The following is an 18,188-nucleotide window of genomic DNA, read 5'->3' as shown; positions in this document are numbered from 1 at the left end:
AACCTGGGTCCTCTGCAAGAGCAGTCAGTGCTCTTAACCGCTGAGCCATCTCTCTAGCCCTGGGCTAGAATCTTTGTCTCATAATATGGGCATTAGGTAATAATATGGGCATTAGGTAATAATATGGGCATTAGGTAATAATATGGGCATTAGGTAATAATATGGGCATTAAGTAATAATATGGGCATTAAGTAATAATATGGGCATTAAGTAATAATATGGGCATTAAGTAATAATATGGGCATTAGTTGTGCACAACTACTTGATGAAACCTGGCATCAGAGCCAGGTCTTCCTGGTTCCGCATTCTGTATAGCGTTTAATGCTTTTACCATTTTCCCTCCTACAGTGTAGACTTTCCTGCTTTGTTAATGCCTTTCACTGGGGTCTGTTATAGGGACTCTTAAGTGTTTTCTTCCTAGGAGGAAAAAAGTAAGACAGATGTGAATTTGAAAGCTCTTCAGAATGAAGAATCTGACGATCCAGTGATGGTTCTACAAACAATCTTACTGCAGGTATAGTGGGTCTATGTACATCTTTATGTGTATATACATATCAAAAGAGAGTCTGCGTGTGCGTGTGCGTGTGTGTGTGTGTGTGTGTGTGTGTGTGTGTGTGATTTGTATGTAGACATCAGATTGGCTTAGGACTAGCTCTGAAATGGAAAATGGCTTCATTGTAACTTGATCCCTAGCTGTGACGGCTCTTACCTGTAACACAACTCAGGAGGCCAAAGCAGAAGAAATACCTTGATTTGGGGGCCAGCTTGGGCTATAGAATGAGACCCTGTTTCTATAAACAAAGAATCCATTTATTGGACCCACTCTTAAAAACATCCAGAGGCTGGGAATGTGGCCCAGTTGGTAGAGTGCTCGCCTAGCTTATGTAAGGCCCAGGGTTCAGTCTCTAGTATAGCATAACCCAGGCGAAGTGGCACGTGCCTGTAATCCCAGAACCTGGGAGGAGGAGGCAGGAGGATCAGGAGTTCAAAGTGATTCTCAGCTGCATAGCCAACCTGGGTTACAGGGGATCTTGTCTCTCAAACAAACAAAAACATGTTCACTTGTCTCTTTAAAGTCCTCATCTGTAAGCACAGTTCTAGTCTGAAATATTGGAAGTTGCAGGTTCAACATACTAATTTTAGGAAGATAAAGTCTATATCTACCACATCTTTCTTGTTTATTCTTCAAAATACTCAAATACCAGATTAATAATCTTTATTTTGCAATTAGATATTCTTAAAAAAAGATATTCTTTTTTTCCCGGAGCTGAGGACAGAACCCAGGGCCTTGTGCTTGCTAGGCAAGCAATCTACCACTGAGCTAAATCCCCAACCCCATGAGATACTCTATTTTTTAACAAAATAGTTTCTTTTAAATTTTTTTTTTAATTTAATGTGTGTGTGTGTGCATGTATATAGGTGTACCTATGTCATGCAATGCATGCCAAGGCCAGAAGAGGGTGCTAGGTTCCCCTGGGACTGGAGTTACAGAAGATTGTTAGCCACCATGTGGGTGCTGGGAACTGAACCCAGGTCCTCTGCAAGAGCAGCCAGTGCCCTTAACTGCTGAACCATTTCTCCAGCCCCAATTTGAGGGTTTCTAAACTGAATCTTAAGATTTTTTTTTTTTTTTTTTTTTTGATCTTTTTGAGACAGGGTCTCCCTGTAGACCAGGCTGGTCTTGAACTCATAAAGATCCGCCTGCCTCTGCCTCCCAGTGCTGGGACTAAGGCATGCACCACCACACCTGGCAAAACTACATTTTAAAAACTTTGTAGAGTTGTGATTAATCGTCTTACAAATTTGTGTTCTGGGGAAGTTAAACAGATACAGCCCTGTTGATCCCTCTGAATTTGTGTTGAAATTATTTCTCAAAAGATTTTAAATGACTGTGTTTCTTTTATAAGGAGGAGAACAATCAAATTCCTCTTGATCAGCTGGGCCAGAAACTCCTGAAGAAGACAGGAATAACTTGGAACAAGAAGTACAGAAAACAGCACGGACCACTGCGGAAGGTAGTGCTGGGGCCCCTAGGCCGTCCTCCCCCAGGACCCGGGCAGGCCATCCTTCCCAGGAAGTCCTATCGTGATCCCAGCAGCATGACTTCCTCTGCAGAAGGAACGTCAAAATGGGCGAAAGTAAAATCAGTATTTCTGTTCAATGGTTAGAATTCAGCTAGTAAGTTACATAGTACGTCTGACTTATTTAGGTTATCTATGAAGTAAGCAGAAGAGATCAACAGCCTAAAGCATGTCCCTCTGAAGCTGAGCTGGTAGCCAAGCTGGTCACCTCGTTTCCTAGGCTTAACTTAGAAGTAGAAACAAGCATCACCAGAAGGGATAACTGCACAAAACCGCTTCTTGGGGGGACAAGCACTTGTCCCTTCATTTATTGTTGAGTGAGTCTTTTAATTAGACCACAGAAAAGCTTGTGTTTTTTTTTTTGTTTGTTTTGTTTTCCTCTATTTAATGCGTTATTTTGGACTTGTGTTTTTCAGGGACTTGTTCTCAGATCTCTTGGCATCGACATGCTCTAACATCCGTGTTATCTTAGTGTCTTTACAGCCTGAAGCTGTGGCTTCCTTTTCATTTCTCATCAGTGATCTGTTTTCTTGTTCTATCCCTGTCAGACTTCATAGGGAGTCATTGATGTTATTTTCAAAAAGCTGTTGGAAAAAGCCAACCCTTGATTTTGGTGAGTCAGGTGTGAACCTGCTGCTTTGCTCTGCTGTGTCCGTTCACACGTCACCGTGTTTAATTGCTGTTTTCCCTCTACTTCATGAGATTTAATTTCATCTTTTTTTAATAAACTTTTTCTGATACATGCATCTTTTTATTATCACTCAATTCAAAATAGTTGGTTTCCCTTGTGTAGAAGTGTGTTGCTTAAATTTCAGATATTTAGGGATTTCTAGTAGTTTTTCATTTTGTGTATAAATTGAATTTTTGTTTAATATCATTGTACTATCATGTAATACCATTTGGTTTAGTATCATTAACAGCATCCTGTATGTAATTTCGGTTCCTTTGAATTTAATGAGACTTGTTTTACATCCTAGAATGTGGCCCGTTTTCATTGGAGAAGTTATTTTCTGCAGTTGTTAAAGAAGAGCTTTTTTTCTTTAGGTTTTTTTAGTTTATGAGTTCTTTGCCTACATGTGTGACATGTGCAATGCTTATAGAGGCCAGAAGAGGGCATCGGATTCCCTGAACTGGAGTTACTGACAGTTAACTGGGTGTTGGGCGCTGGGCATCAAATCCAGGTCCTCTGCAAGGAGCACTAGGTGCTCTTAACCACTGAGCCATCTCCAGCCCCTGAAAGAGTTCTTCCCTTTCCCCTTTGTTTTGACTGTGTGTGTTTTGTGTGTCTTGAAGCCGTTATTAGGTGTGTGCACATTTAGAATTGTTATGGCCTCCTGCGCTTACCTCGGGGGGGAGATGTTGTTTTTGGTTTGGCCTTTGAAGACATCATTTTGCCATGTTCTGGTGTTTTGTACAGCACATTTGCTTCTTTTGAGAGCTGGCTGGCCTAGAACTCACAGAGACCTGTCTGATTCTGCTTCCCAAGGGCTGGGGTAGAGGTGTGCTCCACCGTGCCCAGCTACTTCCTTTGTTTTGGGTGAGAAATCAACTGTCACCTTCTTAAAAAAATATTTACTACTTTTATTTTATGTGTATGAATGTGTTGCCTGGAACTGGAGTTATGGACTGTTGTTAGGCCATGTGGGTGCTGGGATTCAGACCTGGGTCCTCTGCAAGAGCAGCCAGTGCTCTTAATGGCTGAGCCATCCCTCCAGCCCCAACCATCACCTTTTAAATTGCATTTCCTTAATTGCCGTCTTTCTGTTTGACTTTCAGTCTTCACGTCTGGTTTCTGTGTCTGGGTGATGTGTCGAGGTGTGCGTCCTTGTGCTCACCTGCGCTGTATCTCCTCACACCTTGAATGCTCACAGGTGTTTGCTTGTTTGATTTTCTTCTCTCCTAGATAATTTGTATTGGTCTATTTTCAGGTTCACTTTTTTTGAGTGTCCATTTCGCCCTTGAAATCTCCTCTTCCTCACTCTTCCTGTAATTTCCTACAAGTTCAGTATGTTGTAATAGCTTCGTGCTGTTATAATATGCAACTTGGTTCTGAGCTTGTTTCTGTTGCTTCTAGTTCTTTTATAAATTGACTATTCCATCTGTTGATTATGAACACACTATCCTGTTTGTGTGTCACATGTATTTATATTTAAATTTTTATTTTCTAATTATAAATTACAAATTAAGTTATGTATACTTATGTAGTATAAAGGGATGTTAATAATTTGTCATTATAATGTGCTATTAAATCAAACATACCCATCATCTCAAATACTTCCCTTTTATGTTGAGAATATTTGAAAATTACATAGTGATTTTAGAATGTTCAATAAATTATCCTTTACTGTTATGACACTTTGATGACAAAGGAAAAGATTTCTTTTTTTAAAAATTTATTATTTTAATTTATGTATATGCATGTATTACCCAAATGTATGTGTGATGCATCCGTGTCACGCAATGCCTGCAAAGGACAGACAGTCCCCTGGATCCATTGGATTCCCTGGAACTAGAGTTACAGACAGTTGTTAGCTGCCAAACCCCAGTCTTCTGCAAGAACAGCAAGTGCTCTTAACCACTGAGCCGTCTCTCCAGCCCAGGAAGACACTGCTAATAGAGGCTTTGTATCTCTCCTCCATCGCTTCCCCGTTGTACTCAGGCCCAAATACATCTGTCATATACTAAAGATTATAAGTGACATGTTGTGGAGACTGGACTACAGTAGTTTGGAAGTTTTACATTGCGTGCCAAGTATAGCAGCACTTACTGTGATCTCAGCATTTGGGAGCTGAGGCAGGAAGATCTAAAGCAAGCTCAGGCCCCCAGGCTGCGCAGGGAGACCCTGTCTCTACAAAACTTTATATTGCATTCTAACAAGCCTTGAGGTTACCTTAAGGGTCTTTGATCCTAGCTTTTGGTGAGGTGAATCTAACAATTTTGCCTGAGTGCTGAGGCATGCATGGTCTTGCCTCTTAAGACAGGACTTAGCAAACTGCACCCTGGGAGAAAGCATGGCCTTCTACCTGTCTTGTACTCTCCCTAGCTAGGAGCAATCTTTACATGTCTTCAATTTGACTGCTAAAATATTTACCATCTGAAGGAAAAGTGTGATCCTCTCTGACGTGGCAAGGCTTTTCTGCGGGCTCTTTCTGGATGCCAGGTCCTCTGCACAGTTGTGAGTCGCTAGCCGTTGTTTCTTGCTGGGCTCCTTGTGGTCTTAAGCTGTTGATTTATGATTTAGTCAGATTTAAGGGGACTTAGATTAGGAACTCCTCTGTCAGATCTCTTACTTGCTAGACTTTCTGGTGTTCTCAGATTCCACCTCCTCTGCCCAGTGAGCCTCCTGCCTTCTGCTTGAACACCGTCCTACTGCACCCTGCTGCAAACTTTGCCACCCTGTGTCCCCCTCTGGAGGTTTGTGTCTACTCCGCTCTGTACCTGCCTTCAGCTGCTCTCCAGACAGGCTTCCATTGTCCTGTCTAAAGAGTTTGGGTGATTAGTAGGAGGTGGATCTAATGAAAGCTCTGTGCCATGCCTGGGGCCATACAGCACTAGATTTGAAGCTTAAGAGTTAAGAATCCTTATCTATTAGCAAAGAAAATCCTAGCTTATCGAGGAAGCCCATTACTCAAAACTTTCAAGTTGCTGATATTTAGTTGTTCCTAGAACTTCGCTGTCTTACCACCGATGCCCATATGATGTTAACAGCATTGTCTTTGGATCAGATGCCCTAGGCTTTTCTGTTTGTGATAAAAATAATACTTTTGATAATAAGTATTTCTACAAATTGCTTTCTTTTCAAAATAAAGATGAGAAAATCCCTTGTGTGTGTTGATTGATGAGCTCAGGTAGTAAAGAGGAGCTCCCAGGCCAACAGAGGGGAGGGGAGACCCCGAGAGGAAGGAGCTGAGGCCACACAGAGGGAGGGAAGGGGAGACCCCAGAGGAGGGAGTGGGGAGACAAATGGGGAAGAAGATTGTTTTCTCTTACTGCTTCTCAAGAAGAACTGGAGAAAACGCCTTTGAGATTGTGAGTTCAGCTTTTCCATGCTCTGATTGCCTGAGCATGCCTGTCAGCTTCCAGAACGTAGACCATCAGTACAGTTAACGTTAGAAGGAAATGTAGTCTTATGCTTCTGCTCCCAACACTGGATCTGTACTTTAAAACTACCTTTTGATAGTGACACACTTTGTAAGTGTCTTTATTTAGATTGCTTTTATTTTCTTTTTTAAATATTTTAGATTAGCATACAGGTAATGGACTTTGCCATGACATGTGAAGACGTGTGTCGTTATACTGTGTTCGTTTCCCTCCCTCACCACTGACTGTACCCATTTTCCTCTCTTTTACCTGTTTCTTCCATTTTAGTCCAAACTTCTCCTTTATTTTATTTTTTATGTGTATGAGTGTATTGCTTGCACATATGTAAGTGCACCCAAGTAGTACAGTTCTCACAGAGGTCAGAAAAGGGCATCAATCTGCCATGTGAATGCTGGGAATCAAACTCTGGTCCTCTGCAAGAGTGGTCAGTACTCTTAAGCACTGAACCGCCTCTCCAGCCCCCAAACTTCTGTCTCTTATCACATGTATTGTTCCCTGCCTGTCCCCCACTCCCTTTAAGAGCGCTTGCTGCCCTCTGAGAATCCCCTTTCTAGTTTCCTGACTCGCACACACACACACATATAAATGCATGCACATAGTATATATGTGCACGCACATATACTATTTTAAATCTGCGTTCCACATATGGGAGAGAGCGTACAGTTCTTGACTAAGCTTAGCTTATTTTGCTCAAGGTAACAGTTCTCAACGTCTAGGCTAGTTTCCTTGGCTATTGTGAACAGTGACGCAATAAACATATGTGCAGATATATTTGTGGTTATGTTAACTCAGACTCCTTCCAGTACATACCCAGAATGGTACAGCCAGTCATGTGGCAGCTTCTGGTTTCAGTTTTCTGAGGAACATCCACACTGGTTTTCCATAGTGGCTGCACAAGTTTGCATCCTCTTCCCCTGCATCTTCTCCAGCACTTGTGCTGACTGGGGTCAGGAGGAATCTCAAAACTGTTTTAATTTGCATTTCCCTGATGGCTACAACTGTTGAATACTCTGAATTTTTTTTTTTTTTTTTTTTTTTTTTTTAGAAAGGGTCTCCCTTAAACCCCCGCTGTCCTGGAACTCACTATGTAGACCAGGCTGGCCTTGAACTCACAGAGATCTGCCTGCCTCTGCCTCCTGAGTGCTGGGATTAAAGGCATGCACTACCACACCCAGCCCATACTCTGAAATTTTTATTGGTCATGTGTGTTTCTTCTTTTGAGAATTATCTGTTCATTTCATTAACCCATTTGTTGGCTGGGTGATTTGATATTTGATTTTTGCTCTTTCTATAACCTCAGTATTAATCACCTGTCTGAAATGTAGTGGGCAAAGATTTTTTTCCATTCTTTAGGTTGTCTCTTCACTTTGGTGATTGTTTCCTTAGCTTTATGGAAGCTTTTTAATTGAAAACACTTCCAGATGAGGCGTAGGCAAGAGTTTTCTGAAAACCTCCCCAAAAGCACGGGAAATAATCCCAAGAATTATTAAGAAATAGGATTACATGAAATTAGATTACTTTTAAGTAGTTCATAAATGTTTGTTCTGCCTAATTTGTTTCATGTAGGCACTTTTTCTTAAAACAAATTAATGAGAGAGCATGGCAGCTCTCTCCCTTGATAGAACTGTTAGTAAATAGCTGGATGCTGGCACACACCCTTAATTCCAGCACTTGGGAGGCAGAAGCAGGTGGCTCTCTGTGAGTTCAAGGCCACCCTGGTCTGTGTAGGGAGTTCCAGGCCAGCTAGGGCTACAGGGAGACCCTGACTCAAAAAAGATCAAAATAAATTTAAAAAACAAAAACATAGTGTGTTTAACAGAGCATTCCAATTTTTATTAACTCTTTTGTCACACCCACAGATGATTTTCCCCCTCACAAGCCTAGCAAAAAATAAAGATGAAGTTAAAAACATCTGATTACCTAGAAGAAGAAAGTATTCTTTATCCTGTCTGATTTTTAACAATTTCGATTAACCTAATCTTTGTTTTTGTTTGTTCTGAGTAGTTCCTACAGCTCCACCCTCAGGTGTTTCTGCTCAGCTCAGATGAAAGTACAGTTAGTCTCCCGAAGAGCCACCCTGTCTGGGCTGAGTCTGATCTCCCAAGGAACCATGCTCAGATTGTGCGTACGCTGGCCTCCGAACCCCCAGGGTTAACTGAGAATGCCACCTGTCCCCACTGGTTTGATATCAATGATTCCAGAGTCCACCCGATCAGAGAGCAGGACATCACACAGCAGTTCCAGGGTAAAGAAAGTGCCTACATGCTGTTCTATCGGAAATCCAAGCTGCAGAGGCCCTCTGAAGGTACGGAAAGAGATGTCCCCGTCGTTTTCGTTGTGACCTCAGAAGATGAGCATTGCATGCTGTCTGAAGTTTACCTTTGAAGGAAAGTTTTACCTGTTTTTTTTGTGTGTGTGTTTGTTTGTTTTGCATATTTAAAGCTAACAATGAGAAATGTCGTGTGCTGAGTGAGATCTAACAGCTAGTCTTTCTCCTCACTGTTAATTCATTTTTATGGGGAACTGTACTTTTATGAAGATTATACATGTCTATGTCATTTTCTCTCTTGTAAAAATGAAAGTCACAGTTCTGTTTTCAAAATTGAGTTTTCCTAGATGACATAATATTTTCTACTGTGTTCACAAACTTGAGTGCAGGTGTCCAGTTTTTAGGTTTGGCTCTGTGATTCAGCCATGTGTGACCTTTGAGCTGTAAGTAGGCTTGGTCTGGTTTTCTTATCTTCCTCTTTATATTCCTGTTTCTTTCTTACACCTCAAGACAATATGGTCTGGAGCGGTTGAAGCATCTTTGAGACACTCTTTGCCAAGCCTTCTAAGAGAGCCCCCACCATGCAAGTTAGCTGTCATACCAAGAAGTACTGTCCAGTTGAAGCTGTTAACATGAGAAAATTAGTAAAACTGACTGATCCCTTTCAAATTAAAAGACTTTTAGGGGCTGGAGAGATGGTTCAGCAGTTAGAGCACTGGCTGCTCTTGCAGAGGAAGAACCGAGTCCGATTCCCCACACCCACACGGCGGCTAACAACCTTCTGTAATTCCAGTTCTAAGGGATCCGACACCCTCTTCTGTCCTCCATAGGCACTGCACAACGCAGGGGCACTTACCTACATGCCGGCAATATACTCATAAAATTAAGAAAAAAAAATCTTCTTAGATTGACAAAGCTGTGATTAGAGGTGAGGATGGTATTCTTAGAAAATGAGAATAGTGATCATTTTATAAAACAATAAAACAGTTACTAACTTGTATAACAATTAAAGAATAATTAACTTTCTAAATCTTGAATGCACATGACTGCTGTGAACCAGAAAGGCTTTGTATTGAGGGACGGAAAAGATGGACCAGAGTTCCATGGCATGGCATGGGCCTTGAGTTCCAGCTACCAAGGAGGCTGAGGCAGAAGGTCGTAGTTGAAGGCCAGCCTGGGCAACTTAGTGAGACTCTTTTTCAAAATAAAAAGTAAAAACAAGGCTAAGGATAAAAAGCCAGTAGTAGAATGCTTACCTAGCATACACAAGGCCCTGGTTCTACCCTCAGTACTGTACTGTAGTGTTGTACTGGCTCTGATAGAAATGCTGTGGGTCAGAATTCATGTTTACAGAACTAGATTAAGAGAAAAAGAATCACATGTGTAATCGCTCGAAAGGCAGAGGGCAGGAGGATCATTGCAAGTTCAAGACCAGCTTAGGCTCCATGGAGAATTCCAGAGCAATCAGGGCTAGCTATATCTCAGGACCTCTGTCTCAAAAAACAGAGTCTCAGATGGAATATTAGTCTTTTTCAGCAAGTGGAGTTTTAGTGTGAGCATCCCTTGAATGTGTACCTTGAATGTGTAGTCAGCTTGGGCCAGAATCTTGATTGTCTTTTTAGGATAAAGGTAGAACACTTTGTGTTGCAAAAGGAGTCTGAGATTTCCCTGGAGGCCAATAGAAGTAATGAAAATTGGAGAAGGGCCTGCTGGGGGTGAGGTCACTAGACCAGTTAAAATGCACATGAAATACAGCGAAGATAGGCTAGTGCCAAGTGCCAGGAGTCGCTGAAGTAGTTTTTAGGCCCAGGAATCGAGCCAGCATGTTTGAAGTTTTGGTCTATATTCTAAGATAGCTCTTCAAATAAATGGGAAGAAGCCAGTTGTGGCGGCTCTCTCCTATACACCCAGCCTGGCTTAGTCACAGCATGAGTTCCAGGATAGTCTGAGCTATTGTGAGACCCGGCCTCAAAAAAACTTAAATAAATAAAATTAATAAAAATAATTTCTTACAGTAGCCAACTGTTATATTTGTAATCAGGACAAAACAAGAGTGTACTTTTTTAAATCATACTTACAGAGAGTTGGAAATAGGATTCCTGTAGCTTGGCTTAAAAACTGTTTTTCATTGCTTGCTGACAAACTTCAGATCGGAAGAAAAGTCTGTGTTCACAGCTCGTTGGTGTAGCTCTCCTGGCTTCCAGCACAGTCCTTGCATGTTTTCTTTTCATTGTTTGTTTGCTTGAGAGACTGACTCCCAGCGTAACTCAGGCTAGCCTTCAGCTCAGTGTCCTCCTGCCTGAGCTATCCGAGTGCTGGATTGCAGGATGAACCACCACATCTGTTTCATGCTGCCTCTTCAGCAATCCAATTTCATTTGGTCCAAACAAATTAATGGGAAGTTTTGTTCACAGCTCGAGCTAATCCCAGACACAGGGTTCCATCTCATCTGCTGAAGGAAATGGACGCAGCCAACACTCAGCTGCAGATGAGAAGGTAGCTGTGGTTCCGTTGGAGTTTGTGTAGGTTTTCTGGCCATAAGTGTTCAATAATGAAAATTAGCCCAAGTATGCTGTGCTCATATCAGCTGGTTAATGCCAGCATCTCTGGCTGTAGGATAAAGGGATCGGTGTTTATATCTTTTGAGTGAGTCCGCAGTAGCATATAAAGGAGCAGTTCCTAAGTGGGGGTCAGAGCCTAGGAGTCTAGAGAAACTGGCCAGTGTGCGGTGGGTCTACATGAATGTATCCTGGCTGAGCTAAATTATTCCCTTGACTATAAAGAGAGCTTCTCAATAAAACCACCCCAGTTTTAAGTAGCAGTAAAAACTGGCATGTAGTGACTGAAGGCTGGAGGCAGGCCAATTTCTAAGGAAATATATATCCTCTAAACTATGTGGGTTTGTGTCAGTCATGGGCAAAAACCTGGCATGGCTTCTGAAAGACATGACTTGTCAGAACTTGATCTGATCTCAGCCCTCTCTTTAGGCACTGGCCTTAGTCTGTGGAGATTGTGGTTTATTCCCTCTCCAGTGGGTAAGTAGAGTGTTAGGATAGGATAACGGATGTTTCCATGATCTCCTTGGGGCTTCAAGGAGCAGATGATGTGGTCAGGTGTGTTCAACAGTTTTATGACGGACTTGAAGCTGAAACAAAAATAGCATAAATGACAAACCAAGATCAATGGAGCCTCCATAAAAACCAAAGTTGAAAAATACAAACTGAGTAAAGCAGTTTACCAGAGTAAAGCATCTTACACAGAAAAGACCCAGCATGAGTGATCTAGACTAGTAGTTGCTATTCAGAAATTCAGAGCAAAACATCAGCTGAAGTCCTTAGTGTTGCCATTGAAAAGCTAGAGCCCCTGTTGATTACCTTAGTAGGACTGTGTCTGTAGGACTGAGTCTTGGCGGCAGCCCCACTCCAGCCCAGCACTGGCCATCTGCCTAGGGTCATGGATTTGGCACCAGGCTGAATCAGTGGAGTCAGAGAGGAGCAGTGAGCGGCTACCCTGTCACTTGAGATGCCGCCTGGGAAGCATATGCTGGGAAGGGTTTAGCTGTGGCTGCCAGTGTCTTACAGGAAAAGCCTCAGGAGTCTAATAGGAGTTAGGACGGCATAGCCGTGGGGATCTGCCTCTGAACACGACTATGTTAGCATTATGCAGTCTACATGGAACGTTTTTCTCTTACAAAAGCATAACTCTCACCTCAAAGGGGCTAAGAGCTCATTCTGGAGCCAAATATGAGTGACATAGCCTGGAACACATGCAGGTGACCCCAGATTCCATGTTCCAGCCTGGAAGCAGTTTCATGATTTTTTTTTTATAGTAACAGAACAAAGTAAAGTATCAGTCAAGACACTTTTCAGACACATTGGTGGAAATATTAAGTGGGCAGATACAGCAAAAGATAAATCTCAGCTACAGAGACACCATCTGATGACGCTCAGCCTTTGGTTGGTAGGAGCTGGTGATCTGCTGAGTTAATACATTCCAAATGGTTTCTATCTGTTAGTCGCAGGATGTTAAGTGAGAAACAAAGGTGGGCAAGGATTGGCTATGTAGGGCTAAAGACGACCCAAGATAAATGGTAATTAGGGTCTGGGCCTGCAGCATTGCAAACGCTCCACAGTCACAAAATTCTAATCAGTTGATCAGCGTTTGCAAAGGGTTCAGATTTAAGATGCAGTTTTTCTGGAAGCTTTTGTTATTACAACTGTGAGCAGGCATCCAGTATTTTGTCCATAGTCCCAGCACTTGGGAGGCAGAGGCAGGCAGATCTCTGTGAGTTCAAGGCCAGCCTTGAGTTCAAGGTCTACATAGTGAGTTCCAGGACAGCTGGGGCTACAGGGAGACCCTGCTTCAAAAAAAAAAAAAAAAAAAAAAAAGTGATAAGAGTGACGTAACTTCAGCACTGGAAGGTGGTTACTGTTACTGTTGTGTAGTCTACACGGGGAACAGTTTCCTTTTGGAATTCATGGTGGCAGTTCAAGCTGAACGTCAGCTGTGGGTAGAAAAACTAAACGAATCATTTGGGCAGCCAGAGGAGAAAGATGTTATGAAGGTGTAATGAGAATTTGTGTTACAAGGCAAGTATGTTTTGTTTGCGATAAAGAAGTGTTATAAAAACTTGGTATATATGTATTTTTTATGTCTCTCAAGGGCAGAATGTGATTCTGCAAACAGTAGTTTTGAATTGCATCTCCACCTGGGCCCTCACTATCGTTTCTTCAATGGAGCTCTTCACCCCATGTTCTCTCAGACAGAGAGCGTGTGGAACTTGACCTTTGATAAAAGAAAAACCTTAGGAGATCTCCGACAGTCAATATTTCAGGTACTTTATTTGTATTCTCTCTTCACAGAATTTTTTTTAACATTTAAAAAATATTTTATTTATTATTTTTATTTTATGTGTATGAGTGTATTTCCTGCTTGCATGTGAGTGCACCCATGTTGTGCAATGCCACAGAGGTCAGGAGGGGGCTTCGGATTCCCCTGGAACTGGAACTAAGGACAGTTTGTAGCCGCCATATGTGGGCTTAACCGAAATTTTTAAGGCCCATCTCACTCTGGCCAGCATTAATATTATTCAGGTTACAACTTCTTTTCAAAGTTCCTTAGGAAAACCCTATACCTGCCAGTTCATAGCAGAATAGACCGTACTTGGAAGTCTGGTTGGTTGGTTGGTTGGTTGGTTATAAAATATTTATTATTTTTATTTTATGTGTATGAGTGTATTGCTTGCATGTGTGTAAGCATACCCATGTCATATAAAGTCCTTGTAGGGCAGAAGAGGGTATCAGATCCCCTGGAACTGGAGTTAAGGATGGCTGTCAGTCATAACTGGAGTTAAGAATGGTTGTTAGCCACCATATGGGTGCTGGGAATTGAACCAGGGTCCTCTGCAAGAGCAGTCAGTACTCTTAACCACTGAGCCATCTCTCTAGCCCTGGTTGGTTGGTTTTAGCCAGGCTCTCACTATGTAGCCCAGGCTGGACTCAAAACCACAATCCTCCCACATCAGCCTCCCAGGCGTTGTGCTCACAGGTGTGAATCGGACCTGATCTCGGCACTTTCACTTTTTTGGCTCTTCCACCTCACCAGAGTGAGCAAGCTCCATTCTGCAGGAGTTTCCCAATGTTGCCCATGCTCAGACATCTGCTTATTATGGAAGCACTAGTCCACAGCCCTGGTCTCCCTCCTCTCCTACCCAGGTCTTTTCCCTTAGTCCTACTTCCTTGCCCCATACAACTTCCTGATCAAAGGGAACAGAAAAATGTAAACTTATAGCCAGGTTTCTAATCCCAGCACTTTGGAAGTACAAACAGAAGTTCAAGATCAGCCTCAGCTACACAGTAAGTTAGAGACTATCCTGGGCTGTATGAGACCCTGTCTCAAAAGAAAAACTAACGAAGAAATGTAACAATTCAGGGGGAGGAGGCTACCCCACAAATAATTTAAGTGAATTTTCTGAAAACCTGTATCCATCACCAAAATTATTAGCTTTATTTTTTTTTTTTCTCCTAGGAAAAGCAAATGAGGGCTTTTTTTTTTCTTTAACTTAGACTGATTTATGTGTTATTTAAATGCTGTATCTGCAGCGGGGTCTATAAAGCCCTGTGATAATCTGAACATTTGCAGTGAAAGCTCATTTCTGAGCCAGTTCTGGTCGTGTTGAGGGTGGGCAACTTGGGACCTGAACCTGTGGAGGCTGCATTTCATTCAGGTTTAGAAAACACCTCACTCACCTTGAGTTCTAGATACTCTCCTGTGTGTGCTTTCTGGTGTTTCAAGCATACAACTCTGTAAGCTGTTGTCTTAGAATTAAGCCCCTTGGACTGGAGAGATGGGTCAGCAATTATAAGAGCACTGGCTGCTCTTACAGAGGACCCAGGTTCAATTCCCAGCACCCACATGTCTGCTAACACCTATCCATAACTCCAGTTCCAGAGGATCCGACACCCTCTCTGACCTCCATGGGCATTGCACAACATGAGTGTACTTATACACATACAGGCAATATGTCATACACATAAAATAAAAGTAAGAAATAAAAATTTAAAAAGAAGTAAGCCCCTGGCAAGAGGCCAGGAAACAGACACAGTAAATGACTCTCTTACAAATACGAAATTTTTTTCTCTTTTCTTTTTTTTTTTTTTTGAGACAGGGTCTCCCTGGAGCCCCAGATGGCCTAGAACTTACTGTGTAGACCAGGCTGGCCTTGACCTAACAGAGATCCTCCTAGGATTAAAGGTGTGAGCCACCACACCTAGCATGAAATGTCTTTTTAAGTGAATTATCTTGCAGGGCTGTGGAGAAGGTTAGAATGATCTAACTAAGATTGAGTCTTCAGTCTCAAATTTAGAAACCTGGAGGAAGCCTGGCCACGTAGCATGTGAGCAGATGATGTGCTTGTATGGACAGCGCTAGGGACAAAACTCTGGGCCTCATGCATGCTAGGCAAGTGCTCTACCACTGAGCCCCAGCCCAAGCTACTCCTTTTAAATTTGGAGTAGACCTTCCTTTCTGGCCTCCCTGGAGCATTTGTTCAGGCCTGACCCAGCACTGCTTTTCTAAGCAGTACTTACTAAACAAAACCACGAGGCTCTATGGCGTAGAAATTCCTAGACTGGTCTGCTGAGAAAAGTGGTCTTCACACACATTGAATAGAATTGTTAAGGTGGTTGTTGGGTTCATTCTTTACATGTGCCAAGTCTAACAGATGTAGTAACCATTTTGGGTTTGACTAATTTAACAATTAATGTTTATTTTCAAAATGTTGGTGTTGGGGCGAGATGAGTGTGTGTGCTCGCCGTCTTCTCTGACCTGGGAAATGTACTGCCCATGTGTTTCTTTTCACTGTTTTTTGCACTGGTGTTCTTTAGCTATTAGAATTTTGGGAAGGAGACATGGTTCTCAGTGTTGCAAAGCGTGTTCCAGCAGGACTTCATGTGTACCACACCCTTGATGGTAAGATCAATAACAAAACACAAACTCGCTTTTTAGATGTCTATTTTTGTGGACATATGATTACCTGTGATTTTCTCTGTCCTTTCCCACCTCCTAACTTCTTTTTTTTAATACGTTAATTTATTTGGGGGGGGGCACGCGTGTGTCATCAAGTGCTCATAGAGGTCAGAGGTCCCCGAGACCAAATGAGTCCCCAGTCTCGGCACAGTGCCGTCTTGCCAGCCCTTCTATGTTTTTAACTATGTAGACGAACCTCACACTGTCAGTTTTCAAAAAGAAGTAATTTATCCAACTTATATGCAACATTTTCTTAATACGGAATGTTTTATATTTTTAGAAACTAAGTCCACCATTATACCAAAAGTTTCTGAATGCTCTAGAATTCTTAATCTTACTACAAATGATTGAGCAGAACCGTTGTAGCCATTCAAATCTTATTATAGGGCTTGATTTTTCTGCCCACTCAGCTTCAGGTTTTGTAGCAAGACAAAGACAAGTCCTTGGAAAATTTAAAGATCTCATGTCTTTGAAATAACAACAAGCTGAGGATGAGCACAGAAGCTGCAGCAACACTCATCTGGAGCTCTGCTGGGCTGGCACTGTGATGGCTAGCCACATAGCTGCTGGCGATGGGCAGGGCCAGCCTCTGCCCCTGCAGTGGTGGTGAACGGGGCCAGCCTCTGCTACTGTGGCATAGGCCCGACTGCAGTGACCTCCTTACTGACTCTTGTCCTGCTTCTGGGCTCCCAAGCTGTAGCATGAATGGAAACAGTATAAAACAGTACCAATCTTGAAGATTATTGCTGCTTTTTTATATTTTTCCTTAACAAGAATGCTTTTTCAAAGGCATTTTTAAGCTGCCAGCTCTCTCTAGCTGAATCGCACTTGGTGATCATGGTGAATGGTTTCATTGATAGTCTTATCTTTCTAGGGGATGAACTGACACTGTGTGAAGCTGAAATTGCTGATGGAGAAGACATCTTTGTATGGAATGGAGTAGAAGTAAGAAAAACGGTTGGAGCAATAGTCATGATAATTTAGGGGTTTTAAATTTTTCCTTCTCGGCCTGGGGATGTAGCTCAGTTGGTGGAGGGATTGCCTACACAGTTCAGTCCCCAGCACTGTGTAAAACCAGGCATGATGGTATCACACACCTGTAATCTCAGCACTCAGGAAGTAGAGGCAGGAGGATCAGGAGGTCAAGGTCGTCCTCAGCCACATAGTGAGTTGAAGGCCAGTCTGAGCAACACAGGCCCATATCTCATTTTCAAAATGTGATCGTAATGAAATTTTATTCAGTATGCACTTAGCTGTTAAGAAACTTCTGGAATAAACTGGATGTGCTGGTACACACCTGTAATCCTAGTACTCGGAGGCTAAGGCAGGACTATGAGAAGTTCAGGGTCAGACTGGACTGCATAGTGAGTTCCAGGCCAGCCTACAATACATAGTGAAACCCTGTTTCAAAGAGAAGAGAAGGATGCAGGGAAAGGAAAGAAACATTGCTAAAATGTTCGGTGACTTCAGGTCCAGTCAGTGGTTTTTGTTAGTAGACTGAAGACATAGCTCTTCAGTAAAGCACTTGAGGACCCAAGTTAGAGTCCTAGAATCCATGTTTTAAAGAAAGCCAGGTGTGGTGGCTTGCTTCTGGAATCCCAGCCCTGGGGAGGCAAAGATGGCCAGACTCCTGGGACTCACAGGCAGCCAGCTTCACCTACTTGGTGAGTTCCAGGTCAGTGAGAGACCGCGTCTCAAAAAAAGGTGGTCAGTGCCTGAGGAATGGCCCAAAATTGTCCTCTCGCCTCCACACATATGTGCACACGTGTGCACATACCAGCACACACACAAACATATACACACAAAAGAGATTTATCAAACACCTCCATTTTACCAGGCTCTATGTCACATGCTAGATGCAGAGGTAGGTTAGTTGTCAGTGGCCTTTTAGTGTAAATAACTGCAGCACAGGGCTGTAGAGGGTGCGCACGGCGCCTGTGGGGATGAGCAGGGACTGGCCAACACTCCTGAGGTAGGAGTGGCCAAGCTGCCTTGGTAAGCAGTGAGCTGTGGCTCTGGAGTGAGGAGCACCTGGGCCTCTCTGTGGGCTATTCTCATTCTTTCTTTGTTTCCGTGGGCTCATCACTGCCATCAATAACTGAAAAATCTCTTACCTTCAGTCAGAAAAGATAGATAGATAAACTTTCAAGGTCAAATCCCAGAGTTACTCCTTCACTACTTGAAAGACATTGTGGAAAATGAATTTCACT

The 18,188-nt window shown here is 42.6% G+C and overlaps 1 protein-coding gene across 4 annotated transcripts in view; it reads left to right on the top strand.

Annotated features, from left to right (window-relative positions):
• Usp40 (ubiquitin specific peptidase 40) overlaps positions 1-18,188 on the top strand; it is an 84,175-nt gene that overhangs the window by 29,274 nt on the left and 36,713 nt on the right. For all 4 annotated transcript variants that reach the window (XM_029565961.1, XM_017799389.2, XM_017799388.2 and 1 more), the window contains exons 9-15: positions 422-514; positions 1,908-2,015; positions 8,187-8,487; positions 10,866-10,947; positions 13,114-13,285; positions 15,837-15,921; positions 16,853-16,923. In XM_029565961.1, coding sequence (XP_029421821.1) covers positions 422-514; positions 1,908-2,015; positions 8,187-8,487; positions 10,866-10,947; positions 13,114-13,285; positions 15,837-15,921; positions 16,853-16,923 — 912 coding nt within the window. The remainder of the gene's footprint in view (positions 1-421; positions 515-1,907; positions 2,016-8,186; positions 8,488-10,865; positions 10,948-13,113; positions 13,286-15,836; positions 15,922-16,852; positions 16,924-18,188) is intronic.

Source organism: Nannospalax galili, unplaced genomic scaffold, assembly GCF_000622305.1.
Source record: "Nannospalax galili isolate Female #2095 unplaced genomic scaffold, S.galili_v1.0 scaffold1138, whole genome shotgun sequence".
Classification (NCBI taxonomy): Eukaryota; Metazoa; Chordata; class Mammalia; order Rodentia; family Spalacidae; genus Nannospalax; species Nannospalax galili.
Note: the sequence above shows the minus strand (reverse complement) of the source record. Positions and strands in the feature narration are given on the sequence as shown.